Here is a 16,634-nt window from a genome sequence, read left to right as displayed (position 1 = left end):
AGATGTTGGCAATTTGATCTCTGGTTCCTCTGCCTTTTCTAAAACCAGCTTGAACATCCGGAAGTTTACGGTTCACGTATTGCTGAGGCCTGGCTTGGAGAATTTTAAGCATTACTTTACTAGCCTGTGAGATGAGTGCAATTGTACGGTCGTTTGAGCATTCTTTGGCATTGCCTTTCTTTGGGATTGGAATGAAAACTGACCTTTTCCAGTCCTGTGGCCAATGCTGGGTTTTCCAAATTTGCTGGCATATTGAGTGCAGCACTTTCACAGCATCATCTTTCGGGATTTGAAATAGCTCAACTGGAATTCCATCACCTCCACTAGCTTTGTTTGTAGTGATGCTTTCTAAGGCCCACTTGACTTCACATTCCAGGATGTCTGGCTCTAGATCAGTGATCACGCTATCGTGATTATCTGGGTCATGAAGATCTTTTTTGTACAGTTCTTCTGTGTATTCTTGCCACCTCTTGTTAATATCTTCTGCTTCTGTTAGGTCCATACCATTTCTGTCCTTTTTCGAGCCCATCTTTGCATGAAATGTTCCCTTGGTATCTCTAATTTTCTTGAAGAGATCTCCAGTCTTTCCCATTCTGTTGTTTTCCTCTATTTCTTTGCATTGATCTCCCTAAATAAATGGACATCCTTACCATAGGCCTATCAGGCTGAGCCAAGTCACCAAGTCAGACTTTCTAGAGTGACTTTGGTCTAGATTTGAATAAGGGTCAGCAAATTATGGCCCTCAGGAGAAATCCAACTAGCTGTTTGTTTTTGTAAATAACGCTTTTTTGGAACATAGTCACACTCATTGAGGGGTTTTCCTGGTAGGTCACTGTTAAAAAAAAATCCCCCTACCATGCAGGAGTTACAAGAGATGCAGGTTCCATCCATGGGTAGAGAAGATCCCTTGGAGAAGGAGATGGCAACCAACATCATTATTCTTACCTGGAAAAATCCCATGGACAGAGCAGCTTGGCAGGCTACACTCCATGGGGTTGCAAAAGAGTCAGATAGGACTTAGTGACTGAACAACAACATGCTCGTTGAGTCACTGTTATCTATGGCTCACTTCCCACAACAGCAGAATTCAGTGGTTACATACAAGGTATGCAACTCACCTAAAAGTATAAAACTTTGTAGAAATAGACTGCTGCTGTGGCTAAGTCACTCAGCAGCAACCAACTCTTTGCAATCCTATGGACTGTAGCCCATCAGGGGTCCATGGGATTCTCCAGGCAAGAAAACAGGAGTGGGTTGCCACTTCCTTCTCCAGAAATAGACTACCTAACCCCAGATCAATAAAATTAAAATGAATTACCTACAGTTAAATAGACTAAATGGACTGATCTCATATTATTAACATTTATATTAATTGGCATAAGGGTAAAACCCTTCTTTTTAATCTATTTATTACCCTCAACTTAGAATATACTTAACTTTTAAATAATATACTTTATTTAACCCTATGTAATCCATAATATTAACATTCCAACATATAATCAATGCAAAAAATATTACAGATAGCCTATATTTTAAATTCTTTGTCTTCAGTTTTATTTTAAATCTAGTGTTTATTTTTATACTTTAGAGCCTACCGAATCACATTTTGAATGTCATTTTGTCCCAATTGAACTTTCAGATTTCAAAAGGAAAAAAAATAATACCTGACTTATCTTAAAATGGATTATAAGCTGATATATCATTAGCACAATTTAAAAAGAACAATGTTGTAAATTATAATGATCTGTATTGATGGGGCTTGTCTACAGAACAATGATAACACAGGTTAAATAGTATGGAAAGTGCCTTTACTGATTTCCTATACTTTTCATGGCCAATTTCCGTATTTTATAAGTTTGAGGCAATGTAACCAAACTGATATAGCTTATTTACCTTTACAGATCATGTAGATTATTTATATAGGCTCAGTAAGAATCTATCCATTTTTCCTACCAGAATATAATTGAATATTGACTATGCCAAAAATTCCACTTAATTAGGTATGATAAGCCCCTTTTTAAAGGAACAAAGATTATATTTTACATGTAAGGATGACATGAAGTCTTCTCAGGAAAAGTTTTCTGGGACAGCTTTATGGTTTGTGAAATTCAAAAATTTCATTTACTGGCAGACATATTAACAAATATGGGAATTTAAGAGAAAAAAATACTAATAAGGATGGTAAAATTTCTCTGACACATAAAAGTAATTCCCAGCCTAGGAGTTTCACAAGCCTCCAGACAGAAGTTCATTATATGGATATAAATCAAAAACAACAGGCTATCCTGACTGGTTTCAGACTCCAAAATAGTAAATTCTGACTATTTCTCATAAATATGGACTTTGGACAAAAGCTATTTTCTCCTTGATTTTTACCATGCTAACAAGTGAAGATAAACTGAATATGATGGACACTTAAGAAAGCTGCTGATTTCTACTATGAACATAGTAGCCTTAGTCATATTTTTTCACTTTTTAAATACTTGTTGCAATTTGTATTCAACAAAGCTTTCTTTCTTAAGTTACTTTTGCAATTGTTTACTTGTCCAGATGTTTCTGTGTCTGAGTCTTTGATAGCATTTACTATGTGCTGGCACTAATACCATGCTGGAGCCGAGGATTTGGAAATGAATTTGAGGAAGAGACCTGCCTGTGAATAAAGAACTTCCCCTCAAATACTTGGTAGGATGTTAACATCACCTTCATTTGTTCTGACGCTCCATGCAAAAGGAAAGGATCCTCAAAACAGTTATGCCTGAGAGGCTATCCCTGGGATCCAGAAAGTTGTCCTCTGACATGGTTCTGTCTGCCCACAGCCTCCTGATCCAGCCTTATCTGTGCCTCCCTTGCCCTACTTTGCTCTTCAAAGTGAAAGAAAGAAAGCAAAAGGCGTTCAGTAGTGTCCTACCCTTTGTGACCCCATGGACTGTAGCCTGCCAGGCTTCTCTGTCCCTGGAATTCTCTGAGCAAAAATACTGGAGTTGTTATGTTAGCCACTCCCTTCTCCATGGGGTCTTTCTGTCCCAGGGATCAAACCCAGTTCTGCATTGCAGGCAGATTTTTTACTGTCTGGGCCACCAAGGTGCCTCCCTTACCCTACTTCGTGCTTCAACCTCTTAAATCCATGCAGATCCTGGAACATGGCAGCCTCTTCCCATCACGGGCTTTTTCTGTTTCTCCTGCCTCATATGTTTTTGCCAGGTTAGCACCTGTTCTTCCCCTTCCAACTGAAACATCATTTCCCAAGGAAGACTTCCCTGACCACCCACAGCATTTGTAAACTCTCCTAACCCTCAGAAGTACTTTGTTGAACTTTTCACAGTTGTAATAAATAACTGATTTATATGAGCCGCTGTTTAATGTCCATCTTCTTTGCAGACCACGTGCTTCATGAGGACAGGCGCTGACTCTCTGATTTCACTGTTTTCTGCCTCCACCGCCTCCCACAGTACAGGGCAACTGTAAGTGCTCAATTAGCATTGGTTGCACGAGTAAATGAAGGATAAGAGCAGACGATTAGAATGACTGGATCAGGGAAAAATTGTCAGGGTGCTTTCTTTGGGTTTTCATTGTACCTCCCGAGTTGGTTATTCACAAGGTGACATAACTATTGAAAAGATGAAATTTCTAGCACCTTCGGTTCCAAACTCAAAGCAGAAGAGTTTGAAGTTTTGTACCATCCTGAGATCATTTTTTAATTTATTCAGTCACTTAATAAATACTTCCCTAAGCATCTACTATGTGGCAGGCACTAGGGATGAACACAAACGTGAGTAGAACAGGACCCCATCTTTGCCTTTACTGAGTTTATAGACTAGTGAGGGAGGCAGACATCAATGACATCCGCACTCACACACAAGATGTAAGATTATAACAGAGTCATGCGCTAGGAGGAGAGGTACAAAGTACTCTGACAGCCCCAGTAGGGATCTTCCCTCACAGGGGAATCTGCCTTTTCTGAAGGTGCTTGCTGAGCTGCAGTCTGAAGGATGCGTAAGTGTGTTAAGTTGAGAATATGCAGATTATGACCTGCAGACCGAGGAGGCATGAGCCATGCACACAGGGTGGGCAGGAGGCTCCTTCACTATCAGCTACGACTTTGGGGAAATGAAAACCCTGGGGCTGTTTTGATTGAAGGTACGGTTTCAATACACAAAGAAAGTGAAGTGACAGGATTACTTACAGACTCCAGAAACAGAGGAGGGAGGCGTGCAAGGAGCTGGGGCCAGTGCAAGGAGCAGTGCTCTGTCCTAGGTCACAAGCCGGCAGGAGACAGAGAGCAAGCACCTTTTACTTACAAGGTGGTTGAGGAGCACCACTTACTTTTCGAGGGCTCAACTTTAAAATTTTATTTTAAAAGGTGCCCAGGGAAATGCAAAGCAGGACCTTGTGGCTGGAATCCTAAACTCAGGTTCTTATCTAAATTGCCAGATTCTGGGTGTGAGTAGAGTTGTCATACTGTAAAATGCTTAGGCAGCAACTCAAATAGCTGCCTCATCACAAGAAATGATGCAAACATGGAGTTCATGCTGCTTGTTGTGACATGAAAAGTCCTTTGTCTCTGCCCTAAGGTTCTGTGTCTTCTGCCGGAATCCATAAGACTGGCTGTCTATCTCATTAGCTTGCAAGTAGTAGAAAATCTCAGGCCCTTCATCGTTACTGACATGCAAGTAGACGGCATATGCAAAAGCTGTGTGGTGGATGAGAGCAGAGCAAATATAAGAAAGTTCAAGAAGGAGGGCATTGGGACTTCCCTGGTGGTCCAGCAATGAAAATTCTGTGCTTCCATTGGTTTCCAACCCTGGTCAGGGAACTAAGAGCCCACATGCCACGTGGCGCGGACATAAAGTAAAAAAAGAAAGATGGAATGAATGGATGGGTTACAGGGGCTGAAGCAGGCAGGACATGAGATGAGGTTGGGAGGTGCTCTGGGACCCTCGGCCAGTCATGCTGGGGCAGCCCCAGGCAATGTCTTGGCCTCTTCTGGCCACATTCATGCACGACATGTGGAACCAATGAACTGGGTTTAGGGGAGCACAGGATAAAGCTTGGGCCAATCTAAGCCTATGAAATAATTTTTAACAAAGGAGGAGAGTGAAAGTAGGTGTTTTCTTAACATCCTGCACCCTGTTATGAAAATTTTTACATACCTACCACTGTAATATTTCTATTAGACTTAGAAGAAGTCTATTTCCCAGTGCCCCAAACAAAGAAAGGTTATTATGAACTATCATTTCTGTCAATTATCTAGGGTACAAAAGAAGGCTATTCACCTTAAGAGGGTGAAGCAATGACCCTTTAGTGTTCATGAGTATGACTCTGGACAAACTGCTCTCTGATCGTTTCTTTCAGTGAAGAGTTGTTTCAGTTCTACAGGGAGAGGAAGGAAGAGAAGTGCACAGAGAGATAGACCTCACCAAGAGAGGGCTGTGAAACCAGTGTGGCTAACATCAGATTAGTACCGAATGTTAGTGTCAAAGTAAAGGTATCTATTGAGAAGCCCTCTGACCTCTTCCAGCAACTGGAGTTCTGAATTTTTCACTCCCTGCCTATTAATTCATTTGTAGCCTACAAAGAATGGAGTTGTCTAGGATCTTTGGATCAAAGTGTATCCACAAATAAGACAAATCATGCAGAGCCTTGTTAAGAAGTTTTGTTCTTATCTGAAGAGTGACCAAAAAAAAAAAAAAAAATCACCGAGGGATCTAGAAAGGGGTGGTATCATTACACTTGGGTTTCAAAAGAGAGGAGCTGAGGGAATGGGGGTTATTCATCTTCTGAGATTATCTGCTCCTGGGGGAAACTGAGTAGTCTGCATTTTTACTTCTTGGTACTTCAGCGAAGCCTCAGACTTGCCAAATTCTTTCTCATTCATTGTAACTGGCATTTCAAAAGGAGGGAAAGCAGCAGCAGGTCTCAGAGTGCCACTCAGCACTTCCTACTCCTCTCTAGCTTTTCTTGTTAAACAATCAGCATGTCAGTCGCTGAAAGGCTCTCTGGCCCTCACCTTGACCTTCAGGCTGCTATGGGAAGCAGGCTTGGAGAGGAGGAGAGGAGGTCAGGCAGGGTGATGCCGGGGTCAGGGAGAGAAGAAATAACAGCCTTGTTTGGAGGTGCTGCGGGTTGCAGAATTCAATTGTGCCCAGTTTCAGCCTGGCCAAAGGCCTGGACAGAGGGCTGGAGAGGCAAAGGTAGGGGTTGCCAGAAAAGCAGGGGAACTGCTGACTTTTGGAGAAAAGTGAGTGGGAGGCTGAGTCACTGGGCCCAGGAACCCCCAGATCATCCCTCTAATGGCTGTTCTACTGGCAGATGCCTCAGGAAGACTTGGCCCAAGTTTTCAAGACTCTCCAGGGTTTCCCAATCCGCCTCTCGTGGCCCACAGTGCTCCTCCCCCGCCACTTCACAGTCTGCCAGTTCCTTCACTGACACACAGCTCGGTTTCCAGTAAAGGGAGGATTGCGGTGCAGGGGAGTGGAGAAGGGTACGTATAAGAGGAAGCTGGAGGCCCAGGAAGCGTCCTGCTCAGGCAGCTGGGGAGCAGGAACCTGAAGGCACAGGAAGAGGCCGCGCCATGCCCTCCTCTGCTGCAGCCAGGATGGGGCTGAGGGCGGCTCAGACAGGTCTCTGGGTTGGCCGCAGAGCTACTGCTTGCAGAGACTGGCCTCCTACCTGCTGTGGGGAGAGGCAGTGGGTGGGAGAAGGGGTGGTGCAGAGCCAGGGGGGAGAGAGGAGGTGCCTGGTGTGAGGAGGCCCTGGATTCCATGGTGGTGGCGGGGCGGGTGCAGGGAGCAGGAGGGAGGACCAGAGGTGCTTGCAGGGGGTCTCATCCTGGATTTCCCTTCAGGTTTTGTGGTCCTGGTGCTGCTCCAGAGCTGTAAGTAACCTTCTTTTAACTCATGGAAGGTGGGGGTGTGGTGAGGGCTATATGGAAGGGAACTTGGCACTTTTCCCCAGTTTCTTCTGTGATGCAAATGGCTCAGAAACATTAGCATTTGTTAAACCAAGGTGATGAGTATATAGATGTTTATTATACTACTCTCTACTTTTCTGTATATTTAATATTTTTCAAAATTAAAAACTTTCAAAGGCTCAGGTTCAATGAAGGCTTCAACCAATAGCCTAGTGGGAACCACTAATAGGAGCCCAGGAACAGTGTGCATGAGTGATGCCCACTCCAATCAAGAGGGCAGAAGAGGCCTGCTCTGCAGCAGCAGAAATTAGAAAAAGAAGAGAGCGGGAACTTTCCAGTCCACTGGGTTATTGTGTCTCAGCTAGGGGGATGGACTGAGGGGCCGGAGACTGCCATTCTGGGTGGGTTACGAGTCAGGGGTACCTTCCCCATGAAGGCAGAGAAGAGACAGGCCAGAGCCTCTCAGATCAAGGACTCCTGAAAGGCAAAGGTCTTCTAACACTGGCTGTTTGGAGCTAGGCCACTCCTTTCCTTCAAGGCCTCCAGGGAACCTTACTTACTTGTACCAAGTCCCATCTCATCTTTATTCATTAAAGCCTCCTCACTCCATGCAGTGTTCTGTTCTTAGTCTGCAGTATATTTATATACTTTGATCTTTCCTAAGCATTTTCAAAATAGGTTTTATTTTCACCAGACAGAGAACTCCCTTGAGCCAGCTGCTTTCACTGAGAATTTTAACTATGCTCACAATTCTACCCATCCATCCCACCCCTCCCCAAAACCCCACTGGTGCTCAGCTCAGGGCCCCAGCCAGAGGGTCCCTGGCTCAACCTTGGCCCAGGGCTCACCCTAGCCTTCTCCTCAGGTGCTGCATACAAGCTGATCTGCTACTACACCAGCTGGTCCCAGTACCGGGAGGGTGATGGGAGCTGCTTCCCAGACGCCATCGACCCCTTCCTGTGCACCCATGTCATCTACAGCTTTGCCAACATAAGCAACAATGAGATCGACACCTGGGAGTGGAATGACGTGACGCTCTATGACACACTGAACACACTCAAGAACAGGTTGGGCCACTGACTAGCCAGGGCAGGAGAAAGATGGAGGTCAGGAGGGCTGGTTTCAGGGTAGAGTGCGCCTGCTCAAGGGGATGGGCAAGGTCTCCGGGACTCACTTCTGGGTAGAGAATTGGAGGGCCTTGGCTCAAATGGGAGGAAGTGATGAGGGCAGAGGTCAGGGTATAGAAGAAGCCTGCAGAAAAAGGCATAGATGAACTCCCCTGGAAGAAGGAACTCTCTCTGTCCCCTGTGGGTGCCTCTCCACAGAGAAAATGTTCATGGTTCTATTTTGCCATATCGTGGCTTCCCACTGGAGGGAACAAAAATGGGCAACACATCTCAGAATACATGCCACAAATACTTAGAAAACCTTAGAATAGTGAATTTCAAGGTTGGAAGGGCCTTGGAGGCCTGATTCAGCCTCTACCCAAAGCTAGAAGCCTACTACAGCTTCCTAAACATGGGGCCACCCCATATCATGGCAACTTCACTCAACCCCAGCCTTCCTGCCTCTCTGTGCCCCACAGGAACCCCAACCTGAAGACCCTCCTATCTGTTGGAGGATGGAACTTCGGTTCTCAAAGGTAGGATGCATCCCCCAGAGGATGATGGGATAAGAGGAAGCATAGGTTTCTCTACACCCATGGGATGAAGGTCACAGGGACCCCAGAATGGTCAGGCACAGGGACGTGAATGGTTGTCAGGAGTTTGCATCACGTGCAATCATGAAACCAGAGACCAGAAAGGGGAAGGAACTTGCCAAGAGACACACAGCAAGATGGCAGTCAATGTTCTGATTGCTTGCCAGTGCTCTTTTTACTACTTCTCAGACATGAAAACAAAGAAATTTGAGGGGATACTGTCCTAAGGGTTGGAAGGAGCAAGATGGAATGAATGGGAATTTGGGAGTGGAGACCCTGGGAGGACTTCCTGGAGTGGGTAGAGTTGGAGCAGCTTTAAAAAGAGTTAAAGTAATGGCTATAACAGCTCTCATTTATTGAGTGGTTGCTATGTGTCAGGCATCCTGTCCAACCACTATCACATGTAATCCTCATAATAGCACTGTGAGATATTACATTTATGCCTGTTTTACAGATGAGGAAACTAAGGCTCAGGTTATAATCTGCTCAAAATGGCTTGGCTACTAGGTGATAGAGCCAGGGATATCTGATTATAATGCACATGTTCTTTCTATTAATAAGATGATTAGAAGTGGGTCCTGTCCAAACCATGCCCTCCTATAGCTGTGTGAGTTCAGGCTCCCAGCTGCACATGCCCCAGAGACCACTCCAAGGGGCCAAGGCACCCAGCATTTTGGTGCTGAGCACTCTACTGTGGTGATTTTGGTTCTAGATTTTCCAAGATAGCTTCCAAGACCCAGAGTCGCAGGACTTTCATCAAGTCGGTGCCACCATTTCTGCGGACCCATGGCTTTGATGGACTGGACCTAGCATGGCTCTACCCCGGGTGGAGAGACAAGCGGCATCTCACCACTCTGGTCAAGGTGCTGGTCGGGTCGGGGAAAGGGGCAGGGAGGTGGGGAGCACCAAGGAGTAAGGAGGGCAGAAGCTATCTTTGGGCATGTTCTCCCGAGGCAGGCAAAAGGAGACTAAAGCCTCCTTGCTGCAGAGTCCTGAGATCTGGGCCAAAGGTAAGACAAACAGGCCTGTGTCCTGAGGTCTGACACAGCAGGGAAGACATCCGCTGAAAACAGGGGAGGTGGGCTGGGGTTCTAAGAGGCAGCGTTCACTAACCAGGGCGCCTACTCCTCACTGCCACTTAGTCGAGCATCATTGTCCTCTATTCATTCTCAAACTGACACTGCGCACTCCCGAGCATGCACTAAATCAGGGATACTCAACTCCATCTGGGGGCAGCCCAAGCATCTCTAGTTACCCTAGGGGCAGAGCAATCAAACAAACTGTTCACAGTATCAGTAACATTTGCTGGATCATAGAGAAAGCAAGGGAATTCCAGAAAAACATCTACTTCTTTTTCATTGACTACAATAAAGCCTTCCACTGTGTGAATCATAACAAACTGTGGAAAACTCTTAAATAGATGGGAATACCAGACCATCTTACCTGTCTCTTGAGAAACTATGTGGGTCAATAAGCAACAGTTAGAATCTCAACAACTGACTGGTACAAAATCGAGAAAGGAGTATGACAAGGCTGTATATTGTCACCCTGTTTATTTCACTTATATGCAGAACACATCATGCAAAATGCTGGGCTGGCTGAATTACAAACTGGAATCAAGATTTCTGGGAGAAATATCAACAACCTCAGATACGCAGATGATACCACTCTAATGGCAGTAAGCAAAGAGGAACCAAAGAGCCTCTCGATGATGGTGAAAGAGGAGAGTGAAAAAGCTGGCTTAAAACTCAATATTAAAAAGAAGAAGATCATGGCATCCAGTCCCATCACTTCATGGCAAACAAAAGGGGAAAGGTGGAAGCAGTGACAGATTTCCTCTTCCTGAGCTCTAAAATCACTGTGGATGGTGACTGCAGCCGTGAGATTAGAAGATGGTTGCTTCTTGGAAGGAAAGCTATGACAAACCTAGACAGTGTATTAAAAAGCAAAGACATCACATTGCCGACAACGGTCCATATAATTAAGGCTATGGTCTTTCCAGTAGTCATGTATGAATGTGAGAGTTGGACCAGAAAGAGGGCAGAGCACTGAAGAATTGATGGTTCAAACTGTTGTGTTGGAGAAGACTCTTGAGAGTCCCTTGCACTGCAAGGATATCAAATCAGTCAATTCTAAAGGAAATTGATCCTAAATATTCATTAGACGTACTGACACTGAAGCTGAAGCTCCAATACTTTGGCCACCTGATGTGAAGAGCCGACTCAATGGAAAAGACCCTATGCTGGGAAAGACTGAAGGCAGAGGAGAAGGGGGTGACAGAGGATGAGATAGATGGATGGCATCATTGATTCAATGGACATGAACTTGGGCAAACTCCAAGAGATGGTGAGGGACGGACAAGCCTGGTGTGCGGCAGTCCATGGGGTCGCAAACAGTCAGACACAGCCTGGTGACTAAACAGCGTAGAACAACAGACTGAACAACAATCAATATGAATCACTTTAACTTTGTGTTCTCATTTACTACCTTAAACAAAGCAGAGACCGACAGGCAAATGTCTTCCAGCTCTATCTGTGGACTAAGCGGGATCACTCTTTATTCTCATGGTCCCTGCAGGACAAAGAAAAATGGAATATTGATGAGTACACACGGGGTGTAGGGATGAGATCGGCCCGAACTGTTTTTAGGAAAAGGATGGGTGAGCCTGCAGATGGGACCACTTTATCATTCCCACTAAGCTCCGGTCTGGTTGGAGATTACAGCAGACAGGGAAGGCCAATGACATCCTCAAAGATCTTTCTCCACAAGGCTTGCTGTCACTCACCTGCCTCTCTCCCAACCAGGAAATGAAGGCTGAGTTTGTAAGGGAAGCCCAAGCAGGCACAGAGCAGCTCCTGCTCAGCGCAGCAGTGCCTGCAGGGAAGATTGCTATTGACAGAGGCTATGACATCGCCCAGATATCCCGGTGAGTCTCCTGATCTACTCTGCCTTAGCAATCTGTGTACAATCAGAATACTGGGCTTTTGGTCCCAATTTCTCCAGAGATGAGTGACTTTGAGCAAGTCACATCACTTCTCTGTGCCTCAGTCTTCCTATCTGTCAAAAGGGGTATAATAATCCCTATCTTTCCTTTTCACTTGGGATATTGTGCTGACCAGTTGAGAAAATTGCTATGAATGTATGTTTGTGGGAAAAGAAGTAGAGAGAGTTATACAAATGAGCCAGTCACTAGTCTCTGGAAGGGCAAAGCAGCAGTTAAAAATACCTTTCATTTCTAGCCTGCTGGAGAGTCCTCAAGGGACTCTGTCTTGCAGAGACTCCCCTTTCTTGTTCACCTGTCCCTTCTCCTTGCCTTGCCTCCTTATGCATGTGGTGATGAGCAGTCTCCAGCCAAGCAGCTTGATTTCTTGGTGGAACAAGACATGGATCTTAGGAAACCCAAGAGTAAGAGACAAAGACTCTTCACTCTGACTAGAATCTTCTTTAGGGTCTCAGGCACATGTAGATTCATTGTTTTAATTGCTTTAATTGATCAGTTCAGTCACTCAGTCGTGTCTGACTTTTTGCAACCCCATTGACTGCAGCATGCCAGGCTTCCCTGTCCATTACCAAACTCAGGTCCATCAAGTTGCTAATGCCATACAACTATCTTATCTTCTGTTATCCCCTTTTCCTCCTGCCTTCAATTATTCCCAGTATCAGGGTCTTTTCAAATGAGTTAATTCTTCCCATCAGGTGGCCAAAGTATTGGAGCTTCAGCTTCAGTGGCAGCAACTGTCCTTCCAATGAATATTCAGCACTGATTTCCTTTAGGATGGACTGATTGGAACTCCTTGCAGTCCAAGGGACTCTCAGTTCAAAGGCATCAACGCTTCAGCACTCAACTTTCCTTATAGTCCAACTCTCACATCCATACATGACTACTGGAAAAAAACATAGCTTTGACTAGATGGACCTTTGTTGGCAAAGTAACGTCTCTGCTTTTTAGTATGCTGTCTAGGATTGATGATAGCTTTTCTTTCAAGGAGCAAGCATCTTTTAATTTCATGACTGCAGTCACCATCTGCAGTGATTTTGTAGCCCCAAATATAAAGTCTCTCACTGTTTCCATTGTTTCCCCATCTATTTGCCATGAAGTGATGGGACCGGATGCCATGATCTTAGTTTTTTGAATTTTGAGTTTTAAACCAGCTTTTTCACTCTCCTCTTTCATTTTCATCAAGAAGCTCTTTATTTCTTCTTCCCGGGTGGTGTCATCTGCATATCTGAGGTTGTTGATATTTCTTCCAGCAGTCTTGATTCCAGCTTGTGCCTCATCCAACCCAGCATTTCACATGATGTACTCTGGATATAAGTTAAATAAGCAGGGTGACAATATAGAACCTGACATACTCCTTTCCCTATTTGGAACCAGTCTGTTGTTCCATGTCCAGTTCTATTGCTTCTTGACCTGCATATAGATTTCTCAGGAATCAGGTAAGTTGGGCTGGTATTCCCACCTCTTTAAGAATTTTCCACAGTTTGCTGTGATCCACACAGTCAAAGGCTTTGGCATACTCAATAAAGCAGAAGTAGATGTGTTTCTGGAACTCTCTTGCTTTTTCGATGATGCAACAGATATTGGAATTTGATCTCTGGTTCCTCTGCCTTGTCTAAATCCAGCTTGAATATCTGAAAGTTCACAGTTCATGTAGTGTTGAAGCCTGGCTTGGAGAATTTTGAGCATTACTTTACTAGCGTGTGGAATGAATGCAGTTGTGTGGTAGTTTGAACATTCTTTGGCATTGCCTTTCTTTGGGACTGGAGTGAAAACTGACCTTTTCCAATCCTGTGGCCACTGTTGAGTTTTCCAAATTTGCTGGCATATTGAGTGCAGCACTTTCACAGCATCATCTTTTAGGATTTGAAATAGCTCAACTGGAATTCTATCACCTCCACTAGCTTTGTTCATAGTGATGTTTCCTAAGGCCCACTTGACTTTACACTCCAGGATGTCTGGCTCTAGGTGAGTGATCACACCATTGTGGTTATCTGGGTCATGGAAATCTTTTTGTGTACATCTTCTGTGTATTCCTGCTGCCTCTTCTTAGTATCTTCAGCTTCTATTAGGTCCATACCATTTCTGTCCTTTATTGTGCCTATCTTTGCATGAAATATTCCCTTGGTATCTCTAATTTTCTTCAAGAGATCTTTAGTCCTTCCCATTCTATTGTTTTTCTCTATTTCTTTGCCTTGATCACTGAGGGTGGTCAAGTGATCATTGATCACTTAGAGGGTGGGAATGAGGTGGCTCTCAATCATTTGCCCCAAACACCTAAAGCTCATATTCATGCAATCCACCTGGAGACCCCTAATCTGTGTGTGTAGAAAGCTTACTCCATATTACAAGGAATCATAGTTCCAGGCCATCCTTTGGTCCTGCTCTTTCCCCACAAGGCTAGTTACTGATGATATTAATCTGCTTTCTCGAAGATGAATGTGGTTGGAGAGCAGGAATTGAGATGTGCTGGAGGGCAGCTCCCAGTTGTGTCCTGAGTGCAGACAGGAAGAGCCCTGTTCTTGCTTTGAATGCTCCTGTGGGACCCTGAGCAGGAGCCTAGGTCCAGCAGCCTAGTCTGGTCACTGGGTTCTACCAGATTTTGGATTAATGACTGCCTGTTCTTCTTGCTCACATCCTGTTGGGGTGGTGTGCTTTTAAACTTTTCTCCTTGCCCTGCATCCACTCTTCTATAGACACCTGGACTTCATCAGCCTTTTGACCTATGACTTTCACGGAGCCTGGCGCCAGACAGTCGGACATCACAGCCCCCTGTTTCGAGGCCAGGAAGATGCAAGTTCTGACAGATTCAGTAACGCTGTGAGTGTCCCAAAGGAGGGAAGGCTGAGAGGGGGCCACAAATGCCTGCCGCCTGCCAGAGCCCACACACCAACCTCTCCACTGCTTGGTAATCCTGTAAGGGAGGGGTTAGGGGCCCACTTCACAGATGAGGAATCCGAGGCGCAAAGTTCATGCATCCTCCGTGGCTCTGGGAACTGAGGAGGTGATATGTACATACAGAATCAAGATATCTCCTGACGGGCCTACAGGGTGAAGGCACAGGGCAGGTGGGAGAGAGCAAAAGAGGGCTGGGGGCTGAGAAGCCAAGAGTCTGGTCTAGCCCTGCCATTTGCTTGCTGTGAAATGTGAGCCAGTCACCTGATTTCTGCAACTATGAAACAGCATCTTCTCCTATACCTAAGAGGATTTCTTTGAGATGGAAACTGTACAGTGCTTTTTAGACTGACATTATAAGTTCCCGGAAGGAAGGGAATTCCAGGTGCATCTAGATCTGGAACTCCCTTCAAGGCAGCAATGGGAATTGCACGACCTTTTCCCTCCTAGACTAACTGCTCAAACTGTCCTGCCCTTCCCACACCCAGGACTACGCTGTGAGCTACATGCTGAGGCTGGGGGCTCCAGCCAATAAGCTGGTGATGGGTATCCCCACTTTTGGGAGGAGCTACACTCTGGCCTCTTCCAAGACAGATGTGGGAGCCCCCATCTCAGGGCCAGGAATTCCAGGCCAGTTCACCAAGGAGAAAGGGATCCTTGCCTATTATGAGGTATGAGCTAGGAAGAAGGTAAGATTTCCCACAGCATTGGCAGCCCTGGGGAAGGTGACCCTCCAAATCATCCTCATTTTACTCCTTTGAAAATTAAAAAAATTAAAAAAAAAAATTCCAGCAGACTTAGCACTCTAGAGAAGAGGGAGGAGGAGGGCAGGCACATCATGTCTTCATCCCCTCTGGCCACCAAGTTGGGGCCTTCCTTTTAGCCCAGGAAAAAGCAACAGCCAAGAGGTAGGTTTTGTTTTGTTTTGACCCAACTTCTGCTGCTCTGAGTTGCCTTGGCCAGTCCTCAGTGTCAGTGGAGAGCAGCCACAGAACCCTGGGATATTTGCATCTATTTTAAGTAAAGTTGCGTGAAATCTGCAGGTTCTAGGGGCAGGTGCAACTTGCAGGATGAAGCAAGGGGCTGCAATAGATTTGGGGGGTAACATCCCCCCAGTGACCGGCAACATCTCAGCACAGCTCTCCAGTCACCCCTGCCCTGTTCTCTGCTCAGATCTGTGACTTCCTCCACGGAGCCATCACCCACAGATTCCGTGACCAGCAGGTCCCCTATGCCACCAAGGGCAACCAGTGGGTGGCGTATGACGACCAGGAGAGTGTCAAAAACAAGGTATATTCGCAAGGCCACACCCCCCAGATGAAAAGCGAGAGGGATGCCCCCTGCACCGAGGGGGGGACTTGGCTACAGGGGTGTTTTGGGTCCCAGTGTCGTCTAGATAGCATGCCCCCATGTGCACCCTGGCACGGGAACCCAGCCACGCCCGCCTTGGGTCTCCCCACCAGGCACGGTACCTGAAGAACAGGCAGCTGGCTGGCGCCATGGTGTGGGCCCTGGACTTGGATGACTTCCGGGGCACCTTCTGTGGGCAGAACCTGGCCTTTCCTCTCACAAGTGCCATCAAAGATGTGCTTGCTGAGGTGTAGCCTTCTGCCCTTGGGCTCACAGTGGGGCAGAGACGCCTCTCACACTTGGCTCTGACTGACCAGAAGCCTGATCTCCTGCCCTGCTGGGGCCCCGCTGAGCCTCAGCCTCCCTTCCTTGGGCCCATGTGAGGGCCACGGCTCTGCAGTCTGAGCTCAGCTCTGGTTGAGGGGCAGGCCGGGGTGGGGCTGTGGGGCCAGCACAGCGCACAGTGCAGGGTCAGCACGTACCTGCTGACGAACAAGAATGCTCAGCAGCGCCAAGCCCGACACCGGGAGATTTCTTCCCCTTGCTTACTCTGGGGCCTGATGCCTAAGGACGCCATTTTGGCAAGCTCTGCTGCCACACAGCCTTATAAGAAGCAGCAACCACACTAATTACACTGTCTGCAAGGCCTGGCTTGAAACCTTTTCCTGGGAACATAACTGTATCTCCATCCCACTTCCCCTTGCTGGTTCTGGACCTGCTCAATAAAGCACCAGGGTTCACCTGTTGTTGGCGCTTGCTTCAGTATCTGTGGCCCCACTGGG

General features: G+C 46.1%; 1 protein-coding gene across 1 annotated transcript; it reads left to right on the top strand.

Moving 5' to 3' along the window:
- Window positions 1-6,482: 6,482 nt before the first annotated feature.
- CHI3L1 (chitinase 3 like 1) lies at window positions 6,483-16,591 on the top strand. Its single transcript, NM_001080219.1, is given in 10 exon segments — window positions 6,483-6,620; window positions 6,845-6,874; window positions 7,776-7,977; window positions 8,496-8,552; window positions 9,322-9,472; window positions 11,414-11,535; window positions 14,304-14,427; window positions 14,991-15,173; window positions 15,676-15,792; window positions 15,966-16,591. Coding segments are annotated over 10 exon segments (1,176 nt in total). The 5' UTR covers window positions 6,483-6,571; the 3' UTR covers window positions 16,107-16,591.
- The last annotated feature ends 43 nt before the right edge of the window (window positions 16,592-16,634 follow it).

The sequence above is a fragment of the Bos taurus genome, chromosome 16, assembly GCF_002263795.3.
Source record: "Bos taurus isolate L1 Dominette 01449 registration number 42190680 breed Hereford chromosome 16, ARS-UCD2.0, whole genome shotgun sequence".
Classification (NCBI taxonomy): Eukaryota; Metazoa; Chordata; class Mammalia; order Artiodactyla; family Bovidae; genus Bos; species Bos taurus.
This window is presented reverse-complemented; position numbering and strand designations above follow the sequence as displayed.